The 19,920-nt window shown below is 49.7% G+C and overlaps 1 protein-coding gene across 5 annotated transcripts in view; it reads left to right on the top strand.

Annotated features, from left to right (window-relative positions):
- Nucleotides 1-19,920, top strand: part of EXOC3L2 (exocyst complex component 3 like 2) — a 47,646-nt gene that overhangs the window by 10,697 nt on the left and 17,029 nt on the right. For 2 of the 5 annotated variants that reach the window (XM_030544609.1, XM_030544611.1), the window contains exon 2: nt 18,777-19,441. In XM_030544609.1, coding sequence (XP_030400469.1) covers nt 18,796-19,441 — 646 coding nt within the window. In that variant the 5' untranslated portion in view covers nt 18,777-18,795. Of the gene's footprint in view, nt 1-580; nt 734-4,895; nt 4,956-18,776; nt 19,442-19,831; nt 19,874-19,920 lie in introns of those variants that run through there. The other 3 variants (XM_030544610.1, XM_030544612.1, XM_030544613.1) reach the window with 3 other exon arrangements.

Genomic DNA, 19,920 nt, shown 5'->3' with positions numbered 1-19,920 from the left:
TCAGGGGGGGCTATGTGCTGGCCGGGGGCATGGGAGGGAGTTCAGGGGGGCTGTGTGCTGGCTGGAGTGTGCGGAAGGGAGTTCAGGGGGGCTGTGTGCTGGCTGGAGTGTGCGGAAGGGAGTTCGGGGGGGCTGTGTGCTGGCTGGAGGGTGCAGGAGCAGGGTTCAGGGGGGCTGTGTGCTGGCTGGAGTGTGCGGAAGGGAGTTTGGGGGGGCTGTGTGCTGACTGGCATGTGGGAGGGGACTTCGGGGGGGCTGTGTTCTGGCTGGGGGGTGCGGGAGGGAGTTCGGGGGGCTCTGTGTTGGCTAGGGGGGTGCAGGGCTCAGTGGGCCAGTGCCAAACACAAGTTCGGTCCACTGGTGCCTTCCCCATTGCATGGCCACGTACACCAGTGTCCGCTCTCCTGTCGGGATTCCTGGGGTAAGTGGCTTCAAAAGGTGAGGGCCAGGAGCGTGGCTGGGATGACAGGGAGCCGTGGCTAACTAGGCTGTAGCTTGGCGTGCGGCCAGGCTGTGTCAGCTGGCATCACCATAAACTAGCCTGTGCTGGATCCTGACGCAGTCAGTGCCTGGAGAAGCCTCCTCCCTCCACCCTTCTTCCCAGGTCTGGGCTCTGCTCTAGGCCTCGGCGGAGCCAGGTGCTCAAGGCCACTGTGGAGCCTGCTGGCAGAGCAGGGCAAAGTCCTGTGCTCAGGCCTGGCACGTGGGTGTCAATCTGCTGGCTTCAGGACAGGTGGGCACCGGCTCGCAGAAGCCCTTTCTCCTCTGGGTGGCGGAGGCCCCCGGGGTGTTTGCTCTGCTCCCAGGGAGCAGCACTTTCGCTTTCATCTTGGCTGCTTGCAAAGTGGGGGAGGGGGGCATTTCCTTTGGCAATGGAGCAGAGCTCAGCTCTCAGCGTTCCCCGGCCCCTGGGCACTCAAAGGGCAGGGAGAGCCTGTGGGTCGCCACTGCGGAGCAGTCACCCAGTGCTTGTCAGCCTCCCCCAGCAGGGCAAACTCACCAGGCACCTCCCTGGGCACGGCTAGCATCCTGCCACCCTCTCTGCCTCTCATCAACAGCCCTGGCAGATCTGGGGGCCAGGGGGCACTGCCCTGGGCATGGCTGGTGCTCTGTCTGCCTCTCACCAACAGCCCTGGCAGAACTGGGGGCCAGGGGGCACTGCCCTGGGCATGGCTGGTGCTCTGTCTGCCTCTCACCAACAGCCCTGGGAGAACTGGGGGCCAGGGGGCACTGCCCTGGGTATGGCTGGTGCTCTGCCTCTCACCAACAGCCCTGGCAGAACTGGGGTTGAGGGGGGATCAGTCCCCATGGAATCCAGTTCTCTTTGCCACTGGGCCTTGCCCAGCCGCCCAACCCTGGGGAAGCAACGCCCCCTCTGGACCTCAATCTGGCCCTGGGCAAAATGGGAGGGTGCTCCTACCCTGGTGAGGAGCTTGGAGATCAAAGGTTGAGAAGCCCTGTGCTAAGGTTATTAGAACTGCTGTTGTCTGAAAGTTCGCCCAGACCTTGGGGGTGGGGGGCTCCGCCTCCCCGTTGTGCATTTGAGGTGCATGGGGAGGCTGCAGCTGTGCTGGGTCTGGTGGTGATGAGCATCCGTGAAAAGGGGTTGGAAGGAATCCACCTCCCCAGTGGGGCAGCTCTAGCTCCCAGTCCGAGTCCCCCGTGTGTGCCTCTGTGGGCTGGAGGTGTGGGGGGGTGCGGAGAGGAGGGCGTGGAAAGGGAGTTGGGGGGTGCGGAGAGGTGTTGGGGGGGTTGTGTCAGTATATTTAGTTTGTCTCTCTCACTCCATTAAAAGGAATTCTTGTGACCTACGCTCCCCCATCCAATGTTTGCAGCAGATCTTTGCTGTTCAGCTGAACGCACCCCTTGGGCCTTTGCTTTGTCCCAGGAAATTCCCTTCCCGTGTGGCTGACCCTTGTCTACGTGGGAGAGTCCGACTAGTTCTACAGGTGTAACTAGCTCTGCCTGGCTGGGGAAATGGCCCAGAATGGCCCTTGCGGAGCCTGTCCCCTGCCCCCCCCCCCGACACTGAGGTAGGAGCACCTGGGATGGGTTTAGCTCAACCCTCTTCCCCAGGGACGTGAGCTCAGGGCTTGTGTACACCTGAAATTCTTCCCAGTGTAGTGAAAGCCCTCCAGCCCTGCTAGGGCGAGGGCAGTTATACTGGGATAACTGGCAGAGCTGTTGCCATGCTGGACGGGGAGGGAGCTCTCTGGGTATATGGCCCCTTTGTCGCAGTGTTGCTGCGGCCAACTAGGCTGGTTAAAATCAGATGACGTGCTCAGCGTAGCCTCATGGATAGACTCAGGCCTGTTCCTGGCTCTGCCACTGGCCTGCTGTGTTACCCTGGGCAAGTCACTTTGCCCCTCGGTGCCTCAGTTTCCCCACCTGGGGATAATGACAGCGACCTGCTTTGGAAAGCATGTTGAAATCGACTGTTGACGAGAGCTGGTTGGGCACGAAGAGCATCCCTAGGGATGGCACCGTCTGAGTGGGTCACTTTAAATTCACACCTGCCGCAAACACTTCCCATGGGGCCCAGGCCTGAGCTACGGGTGGCTCCTATGGGAAATGTGGGCAGTGCCAGAACCAGGGAACATTTCCAGGCCAGGCTTGCGCCTCCACCAGATACTGCGCTGGGAACCCCTAGGCCCAGGCTTCCCCCTCTGCCAGCGTCCCATTTCCCCTAGGAGCACCACCTGGGCAGGAGCCCCCTCCTTCGGGGTGGGGAAGAGAGACAGCTGGGTTGGGCACCCTAGCCAGTCTGTGTACCCAGCACTTCTCCCGTCCGAGATAACAGCTAGTCCTGACATGCCAGTGCCCGCAGTCTGGGTGATGGTGCTGAAGGGTCAGGGTTCAGACCCACCCACGAGACAGCCCGGGGGGGACAGGGACAGATGCACATACAAGATTTTGTTTTTCCTCTGTCTTTTCAAAGCCAAACCCAACCCTCGGAAATGGTGGGGAGGGGACAATGAGGCTGATGTCGGGGGGGGGGGAGACAAGGAGGCTGATGGGGGGCAGGGACGGACAGGATGATGAGGTTGATGGGGTGGGGGATGATGAGGTTGATGGGACAGGTGGGGACCATGAGTTCGATGGGAGGGGAGGGGCCCATGAGGCTGATACTGGGGTAGGGGGCAGGGGAAGGGATGATGAGGCTGATGTGGCGGGGAGAGATGATGAGGTTGATGGGACAGGTGGGGACCATGAGGTCAATAGGAGGGGAAGGGACAATGAGGCTGATGCTGGGGGGGGCGAAGGGATGTTGAGGTTGATGGACAGGGGAGGGATGATGAGGTTGATGGGACAGGTGGGGACTATGAGGTCAATGGGAGGGGAGGGGAGGGGAAGGGACGATGAGGCTGATGGGGAGTGGGAAGAGGAGGGGACCAGGAGGTTGATGGTGGGGGAGGAGACCAGGAGGTGGCGGGGGGAGGGATCTTGTCTGCTCTTAGCAAATATCCCCAATGGCTGCTGGACATGGGGTGCTAGACAGGGAGGACTCTGAACTACTACGGGGAATCCTTTCCCAGCTCTCTGGCTGGTGGGTCTGAGTGCTAGAGGTGGAGCCAGGGCTTAGTTTCTACTAGCTGTGGTCTCAACTTGTATGTTCAGCTTGGCAGGCCCTGGGAAGTTTCCTCTTCCCCTGCAGCCTGGGACACGAGTCACTTGCAGATTTGAACCAGAGCCAACAGTGGATTTTCTGAGACTCAATTCATGTAGGGAACCAAGGACATTGGTGACTCCACCCGAAGTCCTGGGATACCGTGGGGTGAGGAAGTGGGGGAGGATCTGTGTGTGGCTGGATGGACGAGAAGCTCTGGCTGTGGAGGGGGCATAGACAAGTTAACAAGCCCGACTGACAGTTGCCTGGGCAATCCTAGCCCTTCACCCCAATGTGGGCACCAGTCCTTGTTACCACAGGCTATCTGGGGTTTTGGATCAGAACCACACACTTGTCAACATTTAATTTTGACATTGGAGAGTTTAAGGGTTAAAAATCAGTTACAGTGAGTGACCCGTGATCGAGATCCTGACAGACAAAGCCTGGGAGAATTGTGCGTACAGAGCGGGGGGTCTTTTAAGAAAAAGGCCCCAGAGCAGGAACAGAAACATCTGTTAATTGCCAGTAGGGTGATCAGATAGCGAGTGTGAAAAATCGGGATGGAGTGGGGGGTAATAGGAGCCTACATAAGAAAAAGGCTCAAATATCGGGACTGTCCCTATAAAATCGGGCCATCTGGTCACCCTGTTTGCCAGTGTTAAAGAAGCAGACCCAGCGAAAATGCTTGTAGTGAGAAACCAGCAGTTAGAACTTGAACAAGAGCAAAAACTAGCTGATCTGGACGGAGAAGCTGCTGGAAGAAAATGCCTGTGTTTGGAACATGCACAAAGAATGGCAGATCTTCGAGAGCAGGAACTGGAGGCTAAGGCAGACGTGGACAGACTTAGGCCTGGTCTACACTACGCTGTTAAACCGATTTTAACACCGTTAAATCGATTTAACGCTGCACCCGTCCACACTACACTGCTCTTTATATCGATTTAAAGGGCTCTTTAAATCGATTTCTGTACTCCTACAAAACGAGAGGAGTAACGCTAAAATCGATATTACTATATCGGATTAGGGTTAGTGTGGACGCATATCGATGTTATTGGCCTCATTATTTTACAGTAGCTACCCACAGTGCTCCAGAAATCGATGCTAGCCTCGGACCATGGACGCATACCACCGAATTAATGTGCCTAGTGTGGACGCGCACAATCGACTTTATAATATCTGTTTTATAAAATCGGTTTAAGCTAATTCGAATTTATCCTGTAGTGTAGACGTAGCCCTAAGCTCCAACTCAAGAGAATGAAGGAACAACAGGAACTGTATCATCCTGGAAAGCCAGCTCCTCTCACCAACAGAGATGTGGATAGAATCTGCCCAGTTTGTAACAAGGCTGGTAGGTTGTTTGACTCTAAGCAGTTGTCTGCGTGTAACCAAATTTACCCCAACGCTGCCACCTTTTATGTAAGTGCTTTTACTGGGAGTGCAGGAGAAGGGAACCCCATAACTTGCGCAGAGAATGTAAAAGTCAATGGAAAAAGCTGCTTAAGGAAAATTACAGCTTCTAACATCACTCTCGTTAAAGCAGATCTTGTCAAAGAGGAAGATCATTTACCAAATAAGAGGATGGATATTGTAATCCTCTATGAGTTTACTGTACATGTGCCTTTAGCCAGAATCCATCTTGAAGTTATAGCTGCTGTAAGGAAGTTATTGCCTAAGGATCTTATGATTGGGGATGATATTAAAGCTTGGTTCACCCAAGTTGATGACATAAACCTGTGTCTACTAGGGGCAAGATTTGCCTATGGAGGGCTTCTCCAAATGTTTATCTGAGGAAGATGGCTGTCTGTCTGTGCAAAGAAGCAGGACAGTTGTGGAAAACATTTCTGAGTGTCTGTCTGGTATCTTAGAAGTGAATCTGGCATTCAGTAAGGCTCAGGAAGATGCTTCTCTAGAGCAAATTAAAGTTGGTGATCAGTTTAAAGCCCTAACTGAGGAAGGAAGAGGGACAGTCTTGGGGAGTGATACACTGTTGGCGGGTAAAGCTTGGGAAAGTGAGTCTGACTCAGGTAAAAGTCATGTGATGAAAGTAGCTTAGTGTAATAAGACACTATTTGGAGAAAACAGCAGTTTACCTGTTAAGGGAGGGGAAGGCAAAGAAAGTTTAGATGAGCCTAGGCAGCCTTGTGAGCTGATGGCTTTGTCTAACCAGCAGTTTGGGGAAGGCAAGGTCAGTGGAACATGAGTGTCCCTGTATGTTACCTGTTACCAGTGTGGAGAATTGTGGCAGTGAAGGAAACATTCCTGTGTCTGTTAGGGGTAATGACTTGCCTATGGAGCTACCCTGATCTCCAGGCAATTGTCCGTGAACAGCCCTGCGTGCTGGGACAAGGGAAACGAGATCCCAAGCTGTCTGGCTGTTAAAGGGGAATGTTTCTCCAGCTGTTTTCTGTTTGTAGAGCAGACAGAAAAAGCCTGTCCGCCTATAATGGCTGAAAATGTATCAGTTGACCCCGAATTGATTCTGGATACAACTAAAGCCCAGGAAGGAAGTGGTCCTGCTTGTGTGTACGTACCGTGCACATCAGGATGTATCGGTGGGGGGCTGCCTGTCGTGGGACAGGAGTGTGGCATGGCATGGAGTGGGGGCACATGGGATGGGTGTGCATGGGAGATCATAGGGGGTACGTGGTGTGATGGGTATGGCGGGTGTGGGGTGGGGATACACGGTGTGTGATGGGGGCATATGGTGTGGGTTGAGGGTATGCTGGGTGTTATGGGGTACAGGGCATGTGCGATACAGGGTACAGGGCATGTGCGATACAGGGTACAGGGTTTGCAATGCGATACAGGGCATGTGCGATACAGGGTACAGGATGTGCGATACAGGGGCCATAGAAGCTAATTCAAAATTCAAAACGATCTGGACAAATTGGAGAAATGGTCTGAGGTAAACAGGATGAAGTTCAATAAAGATAAATGCAAAGTGCTCCACTTAGGAAGGAACAATCAGTTTCACACATACAGAATGGGAAGAGACTGTCTAGGAAGGAGTATGGCAGAAAGAGATCTAGGGGTCATAGTGGACCACAAGCTTAATACGAGTCAACAGTGTGACACTGTTGCAAAAAAAAGCAAACGTGATTCTGGGATGCATTAACAGGTGTGTTGTAAACAAGACACGAGAAGTCATTCTTCCGCTTTACTCTGCGCTGGTTAGGCCTCAACTGGAGTATTGTGTCCAGTTCTGGGCACCGCATTTCAAGAAAGATGTGGAGAAATTGGAGAGGGTCCAGAGAAGAGCAACAAGAATGATTAAAGGTCTTGAGAACATGACCTATGAAGGAAGGCTGAAGGAATTGGGTTTGCTTAGTTTGGAAAAGAGAAGACTGAGAGGGGACATGATAGCAGTTTTCAGGTATCTAAAAGGGTGTCATCAGGAGGAGGGAGAAACTTGTTCACCTTAGCCTCCAATGATAGAACAAGAAGGAATGGGCTTAAACTGCAGCAAGGGAGATTTAGGTTGGACATTAGGAAAAAGTCCCTAACTGTCAGGGTAGTTAAACACTGGAGTAGATTGCCTAGGGAAGTTGTGGAATCTCCATCTCTGGAGATATTTAAGAGTAGGTTAGATAAATGTCTCTCTGGGATGGTCTAGACAGTATTTGGTCCTGCCATGAGGGCAGGGGACTGGACTCGATGACCTCTTGAGGTCCCTTCCAGTCCTAGAGTCTATGAGTCTATAATATGAGGGGGCAAGGAGTCCAGGATAGCTGGCTGTATTTTAGAGAAGCCTTATTGAGGGTGCAGGAACAAACCATCCCAATGTGCAGAAAGAATAGCAAATTCAGGCGACCAGCTTGGCTTAACAGAGAAATCTTCGGTGAGCTTAAACACCAAAAGGAAGCTTACAAGAAGTGGTAACTTGGACAGATGACTGGGCAGGAGTATAAAAATATTTCTTGAGCATGCAAGGGTGTAATCAGGAAGGCCAAGGCACAACTGGAGTTGCAGCTAGCAAGGGATGTGAAGGGTAACAAGAAGGGTTTCCACAGGTATGTTAGCAATAAGAAGGTGGCCGGGAAAGTGTGGGACCCTTTTGATGTGGAAAAAACTGAAGTACTTAAAATATATATATATAATAAAAGTAGGAAGGCCAAAAAAGAATTTGAAGAACAGCTAGCCAAAGACTCAAAAAGTAACAGCAATTTTTTTTTTAAAGTACATCAGAAGCAGGAAGCCTGCTAAACAACCAGTGGGGCCACTGGACGATCTAGATGCTAAAGGAGCACTCAAGGACGATAAGGCCATTGCAGAGAAACTAAATGAATTATTTGCATTGGTTTTCACAGTTGAGGAGGTGAGGGAGATTCCCAAATCTGAACCATTCTTTTTAGGTTACAAATCTGAGGAACTGTCCCAGATTGAGGTGTCATTAGAGGAGGTTTTGGAACAAATTGATAAACTGAACAGTGATAAGTCACCAGGACCAGATGGTATTCACGCAAGCGTTCTGAAGGAACTCAAATGTGAAATTGCAGGACTACTAACTGTAGTCTGTAACCTATCATTTAAATCAGCTTCTGTACCTAATGACTGGAGGATAGTTAATGTGATGCCAATTTTTAAAAAGGGCTCCAGAGGTGATCCTGGCAATTACAGGCTGGTAAGCCTGACTTCGGTACTGGGCAAACTGGTTGAAACTATAGTAAAGAACAGAATTGTCAGGCACAGATGAACATACTGTAATTTGTTGGGGAAGAGTCAACATGTTTTTTGTAAAGGGAAATCATGCCTCACCAATCTACTAGAATTCTTTGAGAGGGGTCAACAAGCATGTGGACAAGGGGGATCCAGTGGATATAGTGGATTTAGATGTTCAATCATTATGGAAGTTCTCTGAAAACATCCACTCAATGTGCAGCAGCAGTCAAAAAAGTGAACAGAATGTTGGGAATCATTAAGAAAGGGATAGATAATAAGACAGAAAATATCCTATTGCCTCTGTATAAATCCATGGTACGCCCACACCTTGAATGCTGCGTACAGATGTGGTCACCCTATCTCAAAGATATATTGGAATTGGAAAAGGTTCAGAAAAAGGCAACAAAAATGATTAGGGGTATTGTTACCAGATTTGCTTGTTACTTTGGGGTACACTCATTTATTAGGGTTACTCTGGGGGGGTAGGTGTTCTGTAATTCTATCAATGTACTGCCTGTGTCACATGTGTTCACATGGAGCTCTATTCCTCCCTTCTGCAAGTCCCCTCCCAATGGAGCTATCCTGCAGGACCTAGGTTCCCCAGGGCTGGGTTCCTCCAGCCCCAGAATCAGATGAAAACACCTCCACCCCTACCCACCAGAGCAAGTCTGAGTGGACCGGGTCAATCAAACTGACCCCCTTATATGCTCCTGGACTCCACAGGCTGGGCCAAGCAGCACTTTCATCTGCCACCCTTGTATGTCACAGGTTCAGCACGTCCCTATCCCCACTTTCACGTTACTATTGTTCTGGTAGTAACCCACTTGATGAGCAAACCCCACAGTATTTTGGGGCACTACAGGGATCTTTAGCTTAGGTAAGAGGAGCGTTGCTGCAGAGTAAATGAGCTTAAACCACAAAAGAGTAGAGTTCAGAGAGAGAGAGAGAGAGAGACGCAACCAGCTTAATCATCCAAGTTATGTATTGACTAATAATGATAACGACACAGGAACTGCCTAAACCAACATAACAGTTACATCACGAGTAGGCAACCTGCGGTATGCGAGTTGATTTTCAGTGGCACTCACACTGCCCGGGTCCTGGCCAGTGGGATTGGGGGCTCTGCATTTTAATTTAATTTTAAATGAAGTTTCTTAAACATTTTAAAAACTTTACATACAACAATAGTTTAGATCTATATTATAGACTTAGAGAAAGAGACCTTCGAAAAAGGTTAAAATGTATGACTGGCACGTGAACCCTTAAATTAGAGTGAATAATTGAAGATTCGGCAAAGCACTTCTGAAAGGTTGCCGACCCCTGAGTTACATTATTAAAGAAAACACAGAGAGAGAGAGCGAGGGATCTCACCCACTCCATGAGGCTTGAACTGGTCGGGGTTCCCAGGTGATGGCGATAGCTCAGGGTTCTGAGTGCTGGAGACAGGCAGAGCCCCCAGCACGATCGGTCAGGAGAAGACAGTGGAACTGATGCAGAGTTTGGATCCAAGTATCAGACACTTACTTTGGCATGGATAGGGGGTTTTGTAGAGAAAGTGCAATGGTTCAAGGGAGAACACTAGATTCGTTTATGGGTAAACGGACGACTCAAGGGTTTTCTTTAGGCTAGATGATAGGAGCTGATCATTCTTGGCTATGGATGATGTTTCTTCCAGGGAACTTACAATGCAGTTAGGCTGCTTCAGTATCTTGGATATCAATCAAGGATTAATTACTAGAATTGGTCTGATAACTGCTGAGCTGGGTGTGGGCAGGCATAGGTTCATTAACATCTGGAGCAGAGATTACCATGATGCAGTGCGTCCCTGCTTTTCTGGTCCCAGAGTTCAGTGCGGTTCTCTGTTCTCCATTCTGTATGCTAATGGAGATGTCTTTGTTCCTGTCACCCTTTTCAGGAGGGGTCTAGGTGTGTCTCCCAGTGCCCTTCGCTGCTCTCTGCAAGTCTTTTCTCTGATTGGTTTTGGCTCAAACCTCAGAGGGGTGAGGGGTCTTTCATGAATCAGACAGTCTGGATACTGCCCCCTGGTTCTCAAAGAACACAGAGCTGACTGGTATCAGGATGGAACAGCTGCTGTATGATTAATAAGACTGGGACTTTTCAGCTAGGAAAAGAGACGACTAAGGGGGAATATGATAGAGGTCTATAAAATCATGACTAGTGTAGAAAAAGTAAATAAGGAAGTGTTGTTATTTACTCCGTCTCATAACACAAGAACTAAGGGCTACCCAATGAAATTAATAGGCAGCAGGTTTTAAGACAAACAAAAGGAAGTATTTTTTTCCACACAATGCACAGTCAACCTATGGACCTCCTTGCCAGAGGATGTTGTGAAGGCCAAGACTATAATAGGGTTAAAAAACGAACTAGATACATTCAGGGAGGATAGGTCGATCAATAGCTATTAGCCTGGATGGGCAGGGATGGTGTCTCTAGCCTTTGTTTGCCAGAAGCTGGGAATGGGTGACGGGATCGATCACATGAGGATTACTTGTTCTGTTCATTCCCTCTGGGGCACCTGCCATTGGTCACTGTCAGAAGACAGGATGATGGACTAGATGGACCTTTGGTCTGACCCAGTATGGTCCTTCTTATGTTCTTACTCAGTGATTTTTTTGCCTTGGTCTTCACAGACAAGGTCTCATAGACTTAAGATCAGAAGGGACCATTATGGTCATCTGGTCTGACCTGCACAATGCAGGCCACAGAATCTCACCCACCCACTCCTGTAACAACCCCCTGACCTATTTCTGAGTTACTGAAGTCCTCAAATGGTGGTTTAAAGACCTCAGGGTGCAGAGAATCCTCCAGCAAGTGACCTGTGCCCCACGCTGCAGAGAAAGGCGAAAAATCTCCAGGGCTTCTGCCAATCTTCCCTGGCGGAAAATTCCTTCCCGACCCCAAATATGGCGATCAGTTTAACCCTGAGCATGTGAGCAAGACTCACCAGCCATCACCCAGGAAATAATTATCTATAGTAACTCAGATCCCACCCCATCTAACATCCCATCACAGACCATTGGGCATATTTACCTGCTAATAATCAAAGATCAATTAATTGCCAAAATCAGGCTATCCCATCATACCATCCCCTCCATAAACTTATCAAGCTTAGTTTTAAAGCCAGATATGTCTTTTGCCCTCACTACTCCCCTTGGAAGGCTGTTCCAGAACTTCACTCCTCTAATGGTTAGAAACCTTGGTCTAATTTCAAGTCTAAACTTCCTAGTGTCCAGTTTATATCCATTTGTTCTTGTGTCAACGTTGGTACTGAACTTAAATAATTCCTCTCCCTCCCTGGTATTTATCCCTCTGATGTATTTATAGAGAGCAATCGTATCTCCCCTCAGCCTTCTTTTGGTTAGGCTAAACAAGCCAAGCTCTTTGAGTCTCCTTTCATAAGACAGGTTTTTCATTCCTCGAATCATCCTAGTAGCCCTTCTCTGTACCTGTTCTAGTTTGAATTCATCCTTCTTAAACATGGGAGACGAGAACTGCACACAGTATTCCAGGTGGGGTCTCACCAGTGCCTTGTGCAACGGTACTAACACCTCCTTATCTTTGCTGGAAATACCTCGCCTGATGCATCCTAAAACTGCATTAGCTTTTTTAACGGCTGTATCACATTGGTAGCTCATAGTCATCCTGTGATCAACCAATCCTCCGAGGTCCTTCTCCTCCTCTGTTACTTCCAACTGATGTGTCCCCAATTTATAACCAAAATTCTTGTTATTAATCCCTAAATGCATGACCTTGCACTTTTCACTACTAAATTTCATCCTATTACTATTACTTCAGTTTACAAGGTCATCCAGATCTTCCTGTAGGATATCCTGGTCTTTCTCTGCGTTAGCAACACCTCCCAGCTTTGTGTCATCCACAAACTTTATTAGCATATTCCCACTTTTTGTGCCAAGGTCAGTAATAAAAAGATTAAATAAGATTGGTCCCAAAACTGATCCCTGAGGAACTCCACTAGTAACCTCCTTCCAGCCTGACAGTTCACCTTTTAGTACGACCCGTTGTAGTCTCCCCTTTAACCAGTTCCTTATCCACCTTTCAATTTTCATACTGATCCTCATCTTTTCCAATTTAGTTAATAATTCCCCATGTGGAACTGTATCAGATGCCTTATTGAAATTGAGGTAAATTAGATCCACTGTGTTTTCTTTGTCTAAAAAATCTGTTACCTTCTCAAAGAAGGAGATCAGGTTGGTTTGGCACGATCTACCTTTTGTAAAACTGTGTTGTATTTTTTCCCAATTACCATTGACCTCAATGTCCTTAACTACTTTCGCCTTCAAATTTTTTTCCAAGACCTTGCATACTACAGATGTCAAACTAACAGGCCTAGAGTTACTCGGATCACCTTTTTTCCCTTTCTTAAAAATATGAACTATGTAAGCAATTCTCCAGTCATATGGTACAAACCCTGAGTTTACTGATTCATTAAAAATTCTTGCTACTGGGCTTGCAAATTCATGTGCCAGTTCCTTTAATATTCTTGGATGAAGATTATCTGGGCCCCCCGATTTTGTCCCATTAAACTGTTCGAGTTTGGCTTCTACCTCGGATGTGGTAATATCTACCTTCATATTCTCATTCCCATTTGTCATCCTATCATTATCCCTAGGCTCCTCATTAGCCTCATTAAAGACTGAGGCAAAGTAACCTCCACTCCATCCTCAGTGTTTAGTGGTCCCACTTCTTCTTTCTTTGTTTTCTTCTTATTTATATGGCTATAAAAGCTTTTACTATTGGTTTTAATTCCCTTTGCAAGGTGCAACTCTACATGGCTTTTGGCCTTTCTCACTTATCCCTACGTGTTCTGACCTCAATAAGGTAGCTTTCCTTGCTGATCCCTCCCATCTTCCACTCTTTGCAGGCTTTCTGCTTTTTCTTAATCACCTCTCTAAGATGCTTGAGTTTACAATTCCCGCCTATGATTTTTTTCCCCTTTCTTGGGATGCAGGCTTCTGATAGTTTCTGCAGCTTTGACTTGAAGTAATTCCAGGCTTCCTCCACCTTTAGATCCCCAAGTCCTTCAGTCCAATCCACTTCCCTAACTAATTTCCTTAATTTTTAAAGTTAGCCCTTTTGAAATCAAAAGCCCTAGTCCCAGATCTATTTTTGTTTATCCTTCCATCTAGTTTGAACTGAATTAGCTCATGATCGCTCGAACCAAGGTTGTCCCCTACAATCATTTCTTCTATGAGGTCCTCACTACTCACCAAAACCAAATCTAAAATGGCATCCCCTCTTGCTGGTTCAGCAACTACTTGGTGAAGGAATCCATCCGCTATCACATCCAGAAAAATCTGAGCCCTATTATTATTACTACTAGCACTTGTCCTCCAGTCTATATCTGGGAAGTTAAAGTCTCCCATGATCACACAATCCCCATTAGTTTTTACTTCATTAAAAACAGTAAAGAGATCTCTATCCATATCCAAATCAGATCCCGGCGGTCTGTAGCACACCCCAAGCACTATCTCAGGGGAGGCTCTAGTAGCTTTCTTCCCCAATGTGATTTTTGCCCAGACAGACTTTGTCTTATCCATTCCATCCCTTCTTATTTCTTTACAGTTTACCTCAACATTGATATACATTGCTACTCCACCACCTTTGCCTTTATTTCTGTCTTTCCTAAACAGCACAGAGCCTTCAATACCTGTACTCCAGTCATGACTACTATTCCATCATGTGTCTGTTATCCCTATAATATCCGGTTTCACTTCCTGCACCAGTAGCTCTAGTTCCTCCATTTTGTTACGTAGGCTCTTGGCTTTAGTGTACAAACATCTTAATTTTTGCCATTTGGCTTCACTGACATTCTTCGCCCGGTTAGGCACAGACATTCTACCACCAGTATCACCTATTAGACTGGTATGTACAGTACCCTTCCTCCTTGTGTACATTCTCCTACCCACGGCTGTATCCTTTCTTACTTTGTTTTCTTCCCTCTCAATGTTAAATTCCAGCGTGGAGATTACCTGGACATCTCCCAACCATTTCCCCCAAATTCCTAGTTTAAAGCTCTCTTAATCAGTTGTGCCAGCCTCCATCCTAGAAGTCTATTTCCCTCCTTACTCAGGTGAAGTCCATCCCAAGAGAACAGTCCTCTTTCCATGAATGCCTCCCAGTAGCCATACATCCCAAAGCCCTCCTTATAGCACCACTGCCTGAGCCATTTGTTGATCATCATAATCTTGTCATACCTTTGTCACCCTTCTCTAGGAACAGGCAGAAGCCCACTGAAGATCACCTGAGCCTCAATTTCCTTAAGCGTCTTCCCCAGCCTGGCATAGTCTCCTTTGATACGTTCCAGCGAGAATCTAGCCGTATCATTCATTCCCACATGAAGGACAATCAGTGGATCCTTTCCTGCTCCCATTAGGATCCTTTTCAGCCTCAGGTCCACATCCCTTATCCTAGCACCCGGCAGACAGCACACCCTTCTGTTCTCCGGATCAGCTCTAGTTGCTGGCCTGTCTGTTCTGCTCAGTAAGGAGTCCCCAATCACGTAGACCTTCCTTTTTCCGGTGACGGTGCGATTCTCCAGTCTATCCTCTGTTCCCTCTGGCTGCAAGTCAGTTCTCAGACTGCTGCACTGGGCAGCACAGTATGGGGAGGAGGTGAACAGCCCTCAGTGGTGAAAGAACAGGTTAAGGACTATTTAGAAAAGCTGGACATGCACAAATCAATGGGGCCAGATGCGCTGCATCTGAGGGTGCTGAGGGATTTGGCTGATGTGATTGCAGACTCATTGGCCATTATCTTTGAAAACTGACGATCAGGGGAGGTCCTAGACAGGCATCCCCAACGTGGTGCCCACGGGCACCAGGGCGCCTGCCTACTGGCCGCTGGACAAGCAGATGCCGAAATACCATCGAGAAGTGGCAACATCAAGAAGCGCTACTGCCGAAATCCCACCGAATTTTGGCAGGATTTCAGCAGTGATGCCTCTTGATGATGCTCCTTCATGGCGGCATTTCGGTGGTGATGCCTCTTGATGTTGCCGCTTCATGGCAGCATTTCAGCGGCTGCTTGTCCAGTGGCCACGGGCCTCAGTGGCTAGTTGTCTGGCGCCTGCCCCACAGAAAAGTTTGGGGACCGCTGTCCTAGATGATTGGAAAAAGGCAAATATAGTGCCCATTTTTAAAAAAAGGAAGAAGGAGAATCTGGTCCTACCGACGGGTCAGTCTCACCTCAGTCACTTTAAAAATCATGGAGCAGATTCTTAAGGAATCCATTTTGAAGCACTAGGAGGAGAGGAAGGTGATCAGGAACAGTCAACATGGATTCGCCAAGGGCAAGTTGTGCCTGACCAACCTGCCTTCTGTGATGAGATAACTGGCACTGTGGATATGGGGAAAGTGATGGTCATTATATACTCTGACTTTAGCAAAGCTTTTGATACAGTCTCCCACAATGTTCTTGCCAGCAAGTTAAAGAAGTATGGATTGACTGAATGGACTACAAGGTGGATAGAAAGCTGGCTAGATCGTCGGGCTCAATAGGTAGTGATCAATGGCTCAGTGTCTAGTTGGCAGCTGGTATCAAGCAGAGTACCCATAGGGATTGGTTCTGGGGCTGGTTTTGTTCAACATCTTCATTAATGATTTGGATGATGGGATGGATTTCACCCTCAGCAAGTTCACGGATGACACTAAGCTGGGGGGAGAGGTAGATACCCTGGAGGGTAGGGATAGGGTCCAGAGTGATCTAGTCAAATTGGAGGATGAGGCCAAAACAAATCCAATGAGGTTCAACAAGGACAAGTGCAGAGTCCTGCACTTAGGATGGAAGAATGGCCGACTAAGGATGGCTAAGCAGCAGTTCTGCAGAAAAGGACCTGGGGATTAGAGTGGACAAGAAGCTGGATATGAGTCAGCAGTGTGCCCTTGTTGCCAAGAAGACTAATGGCATATTGGGCTGCATTAGTTGTAGCGTTGCCAGCAGATCAAGGGAAGTGATTATTTCCCTCTCTTCGGCACTGGTGAAGCCACATCTGGAGTACTGAATCCAGTTTTGGTCCCCCCCACTACAGAAGGGATGTGAACAAACTGGAGAGAGTCCAGCAGAGGACAATGAAAATGATTAGGGGGCTGGGGCACATGACTACTAGGAGGGGCTGAGGGAAGTGGGCTTATTTAGTCTTAAGAAGAGAAGAGTGAGGGGGGATTTGATAGCAGCCTTCAACTACCTGAGGATGGAGCTCGGCTGTCCTCCGTGGTGGCAGATGACAGAGCAAGGAGAAGTGGTCTCAAGTTGCAGTGCGGGAGGTCCAGGTTGGCTATTAGTTTCACTAGGAGGATAGTGAAGCACTGGAATGGGTTACCTAGGGAGGTGGTGGAATCTCCACCCGTAACTTGACAAAGCCCTGGCTGAATCATAGAATATCAGGGTTGGAAGGGATTTCAGGATGTCACCTAGTCCAACCCCCTGCTTAAAGAAGGACCAATCCCCCAACTAAATCATCCCAGACAGGGCTTTGTCAAGCCTGATCTTAGAAACCTCTAAGGAAGGAGAAGAAAGGAGAGAAGCAGAATATGGACCCTGGATTTCAGAAAAGCAGACTTTGACTCCCTTAGGGAACTGATGGGCAGGATCCCCTGGGAGAATAACATGAGGGGGAAAGGAGTCCAGGAGAGCTGGCTGTATTTTAAAAAAATCCTTGTTGAGGTTGCAGGAACAAACCATCCCAATGTGTAGGAAGAATAGTAAATATGGCAGGCGACCAGCTTGACTTAACAGTGTAATCCTTGCTGATCTTAAACACAAAAAAGAAGCTTACAAGACGTGGAAGATTGGACAAATATAAAAATATTGCTCGGGCATGCAGAAGTGAAATCAGGAAGGCCAAATCACACTTGGAGTTACAGCTAGCAAGAGATGTTAAGAGTAACAAGAAGGGTTTCTTCACGTATGTTAGCAACAAGAAGAAAGTCAAGGAAAGTGTGGGCCACTTACTGAATGAGGGAGGCAACCTAGTGACCGAGGATGTGGGAAAAGCTAATGTACTCAACCTCTACGGCTGGGATAATTTAGTTGGTGTTGGAACTGGTTTGAGCAGGTGTTGGACTAGATACCTCCTGAGGTCTCTTCCAACCCTGATCTTCTATGATTCTATGATATGGGGTACAGATTGTGCAATGGAGTACAGGGCATGGGATGGGATACAGGGTACAGTAACTCCTCACTTAAAGTCATCCTGGTTAACAGTTGTTATGTTGCTGATCAGTTAGGGAACATGCTCGTTTAAAGCAGCCGCCTGCTTTGTCCACTGCTTGCAGGAAGAGCAGCCCATTGGAACTAGCTGGTGGGGGCTTTGCAACTAGCTGGTGGGGGCTTGGCATCAGTGTGGGCCGCAGCCCCCCTGTGAGCTCCCCCATCAGCTGCCCACTCTTCTAAGTTCCCTGTGCAGCAGCTGCCCAGCAGGCTAGCAATTGCTGGGCAGTTCAGCTGTCCCTCCCCTCACTGCCCTGTCTTGGAGCTGCTCCCTGAGACTCCTGCTTGCTGTGGGGGGGAGGGGAGGAAGATGGGGGCTAATGTCAGGGTGTCCCCCTCCCCTCTGCTCCTGCACCCTGCTTACCCCATCTTCCGTAGAGCAGGGGACACACATGACAGGACTCAGGATGGAGGGAGCTTGCTGGCAGCAGCTGTGTCTCAACAAGCTGATCTAATTAACAAGGCAGTCTATTTAAAGGGGAAATGCGCATCTCCCTCACACACACAGTGTGTGTCTGTCTGCCATGCTGTCTCCCCTCCCTCCATTCCTGCTGCCTTGCAGAGTGTGAGAGTTAACCCTTGAGGGCTCAGCCAATTGGTAGGTCATCATTTAGCAGTAAGGCATTCCCTGGGAAATATCCCACCCTCTGACTCTTCCACCTCAGCCAAGCTTCACAATCATCATCATTCTGTACCAGTATTAAAGTGTTTGTTTAAAACTTATTTTTGTGTGTGTGTGTGTGTGTGTGTGTGTGTGTGTGTGTGTGTGTGTGTGTGTGTGTGTGTGTGTGTGTGTGTGTGTGTTTTTCCCTGGAACCTAACCTCCTCATTTACGTTAATTCTTATGGGGAAATTGGATTCGCTTAACATCGTTTCACTTAAAGTCACATTTTTCAGGAACGTACCTACAACATTAAGTAAGGAGTTGCTGTATGTGCGGTACAGGGTGGCAATGGGGTACAGGGTATGTACAATACAGGGTACAGGGCATGCGATGGGGTACAGGGTATGTGTGGTACAGGATACAGAGTGTGCAATGGAGTATAGGGCATGGGATGGGATACAGGGTATGTACAATATGGGGTACAGGGCATGGGACAGGGTACAGGGTATGTGCGATACAGGGTACAGGGCATGCAATGGCAGTATGTGTTTCTAGGCTGCGGTTGGGTGTTCCATGTCCCCAGCTGCTCCTCCTCCTGTGGCACCAGGATTGCTGTGTCCCGCACTTGGCGCCTGACCCTGTCTCCTCTGTTGCCAGGTCCCGGGCAGAGGTGGTCATGCCGGTCCTTAAGAACCCCTACAAATTGAAGATGGCCAAGGCCAACAGGGCACCGGGTGGCACCGGGGAGCTGATCCTGGCCCAGGAGAGCAGCACTAACCCCTTTGAGGAGGATTTGGAGGAGAACTTGGGAGACTCTGTCCTGGGGGACCAGAACCCCTTCCTGGAGGAGGCAGAGGAGGAGGGTGGTGGCTTTGAACGTGACCTCTTCAATGGCAGGCTGGACCAGCGCCGAGTGACGCTAGAGAAGCTGGTGGGCCTGTCCCCCTTCCGGCTGGGCAAGGGCAAGAAGGGGGCAGGCAAAGAGAAGGCTCCTGCCGGGGACAGGGAGCCCGACCGGCGCTCCTTCCTGGGCCTCAGGGCCCTGGAGAAGAGGAAGGCGCGGCGCAGCTCCGAGGACTTCAGCCTCCTGCAGCTCTTGAATGGGCGGCGCAGGGAGAGCCCGGGCGGGCCGGAGAGCTCCCCGGCCGAGCGCGAGGGTGTCCCCGACGCCGGGAAGCGCATGAGCTTCCTCAAGCTGGGCCTGGGAGGCCGGGTGCGCCGGGCCTCGCTGGTGGACAAGCCCAGCCCCCCCGAGGCCCCAGAGCCGGCACTCCCCGCCCAGGAGGTGGAGACTGTCGCCAAGACCCAGGAGCCTCTGTCAGGTAAGCTGGTGAGCGGCCGGGGGAACCGGGCCCTGGGCTCGCCCTCCGCGTTGCAGCTGGGGGGCCCTGCCACGAGGCGGGATGTGGGGGAGGGTGTGCCCACATACATCCCGGAGAGGCAGCCTGCCCGGACGGAGCCACTGATGGGCCGAGTCATGTCACCGGGGCGCCCCCTCCCCTGGACTGCGAGGAGCTGTGAGGGAGCCCCTCCTCTCCCCCTCTTGGGCACCCCCTGCCCCCCGACCCCATGAGCTCCTACAGCTACCCTGTCCCAGGAGCCTCAGCCCACGGGGGAGCCCCCTCCCAGGAGCCTCTCTCTTCCCCCCTCCAGCCTTGCTTCTTTCTGTCCTCCCCCCACAACTAAGTCCTGCCCTTGGGTGACAGGTTGGTCCCGCTTCCCGGCCAGCCCCGGTGCTGGGAAGAGCTGCCGCGGTGAGAGCCAGTTGCAGGGCATCCTGCTCACAGAGTGGGACCCTGGT

Source organism: Gopherus evgoodei, unplaced genomic scaffold, assembly GCF_007399415.2.
Source record: "Gopherus evgoodei ecotype Sinaloan lineage unplaced genomic scaffold, rGopEvg1_v1.p scaffold_34_arrow_ctg1, whole genome shotgun sequence".
NCBI lineage: Eukaryota > Metazoa > Chordata > Testudines > Testudinidae > Gopherus > Gopherus evgoodei.
This window is presented reverse-complemented; position numbering and strand designations above follow the sequence as displayed.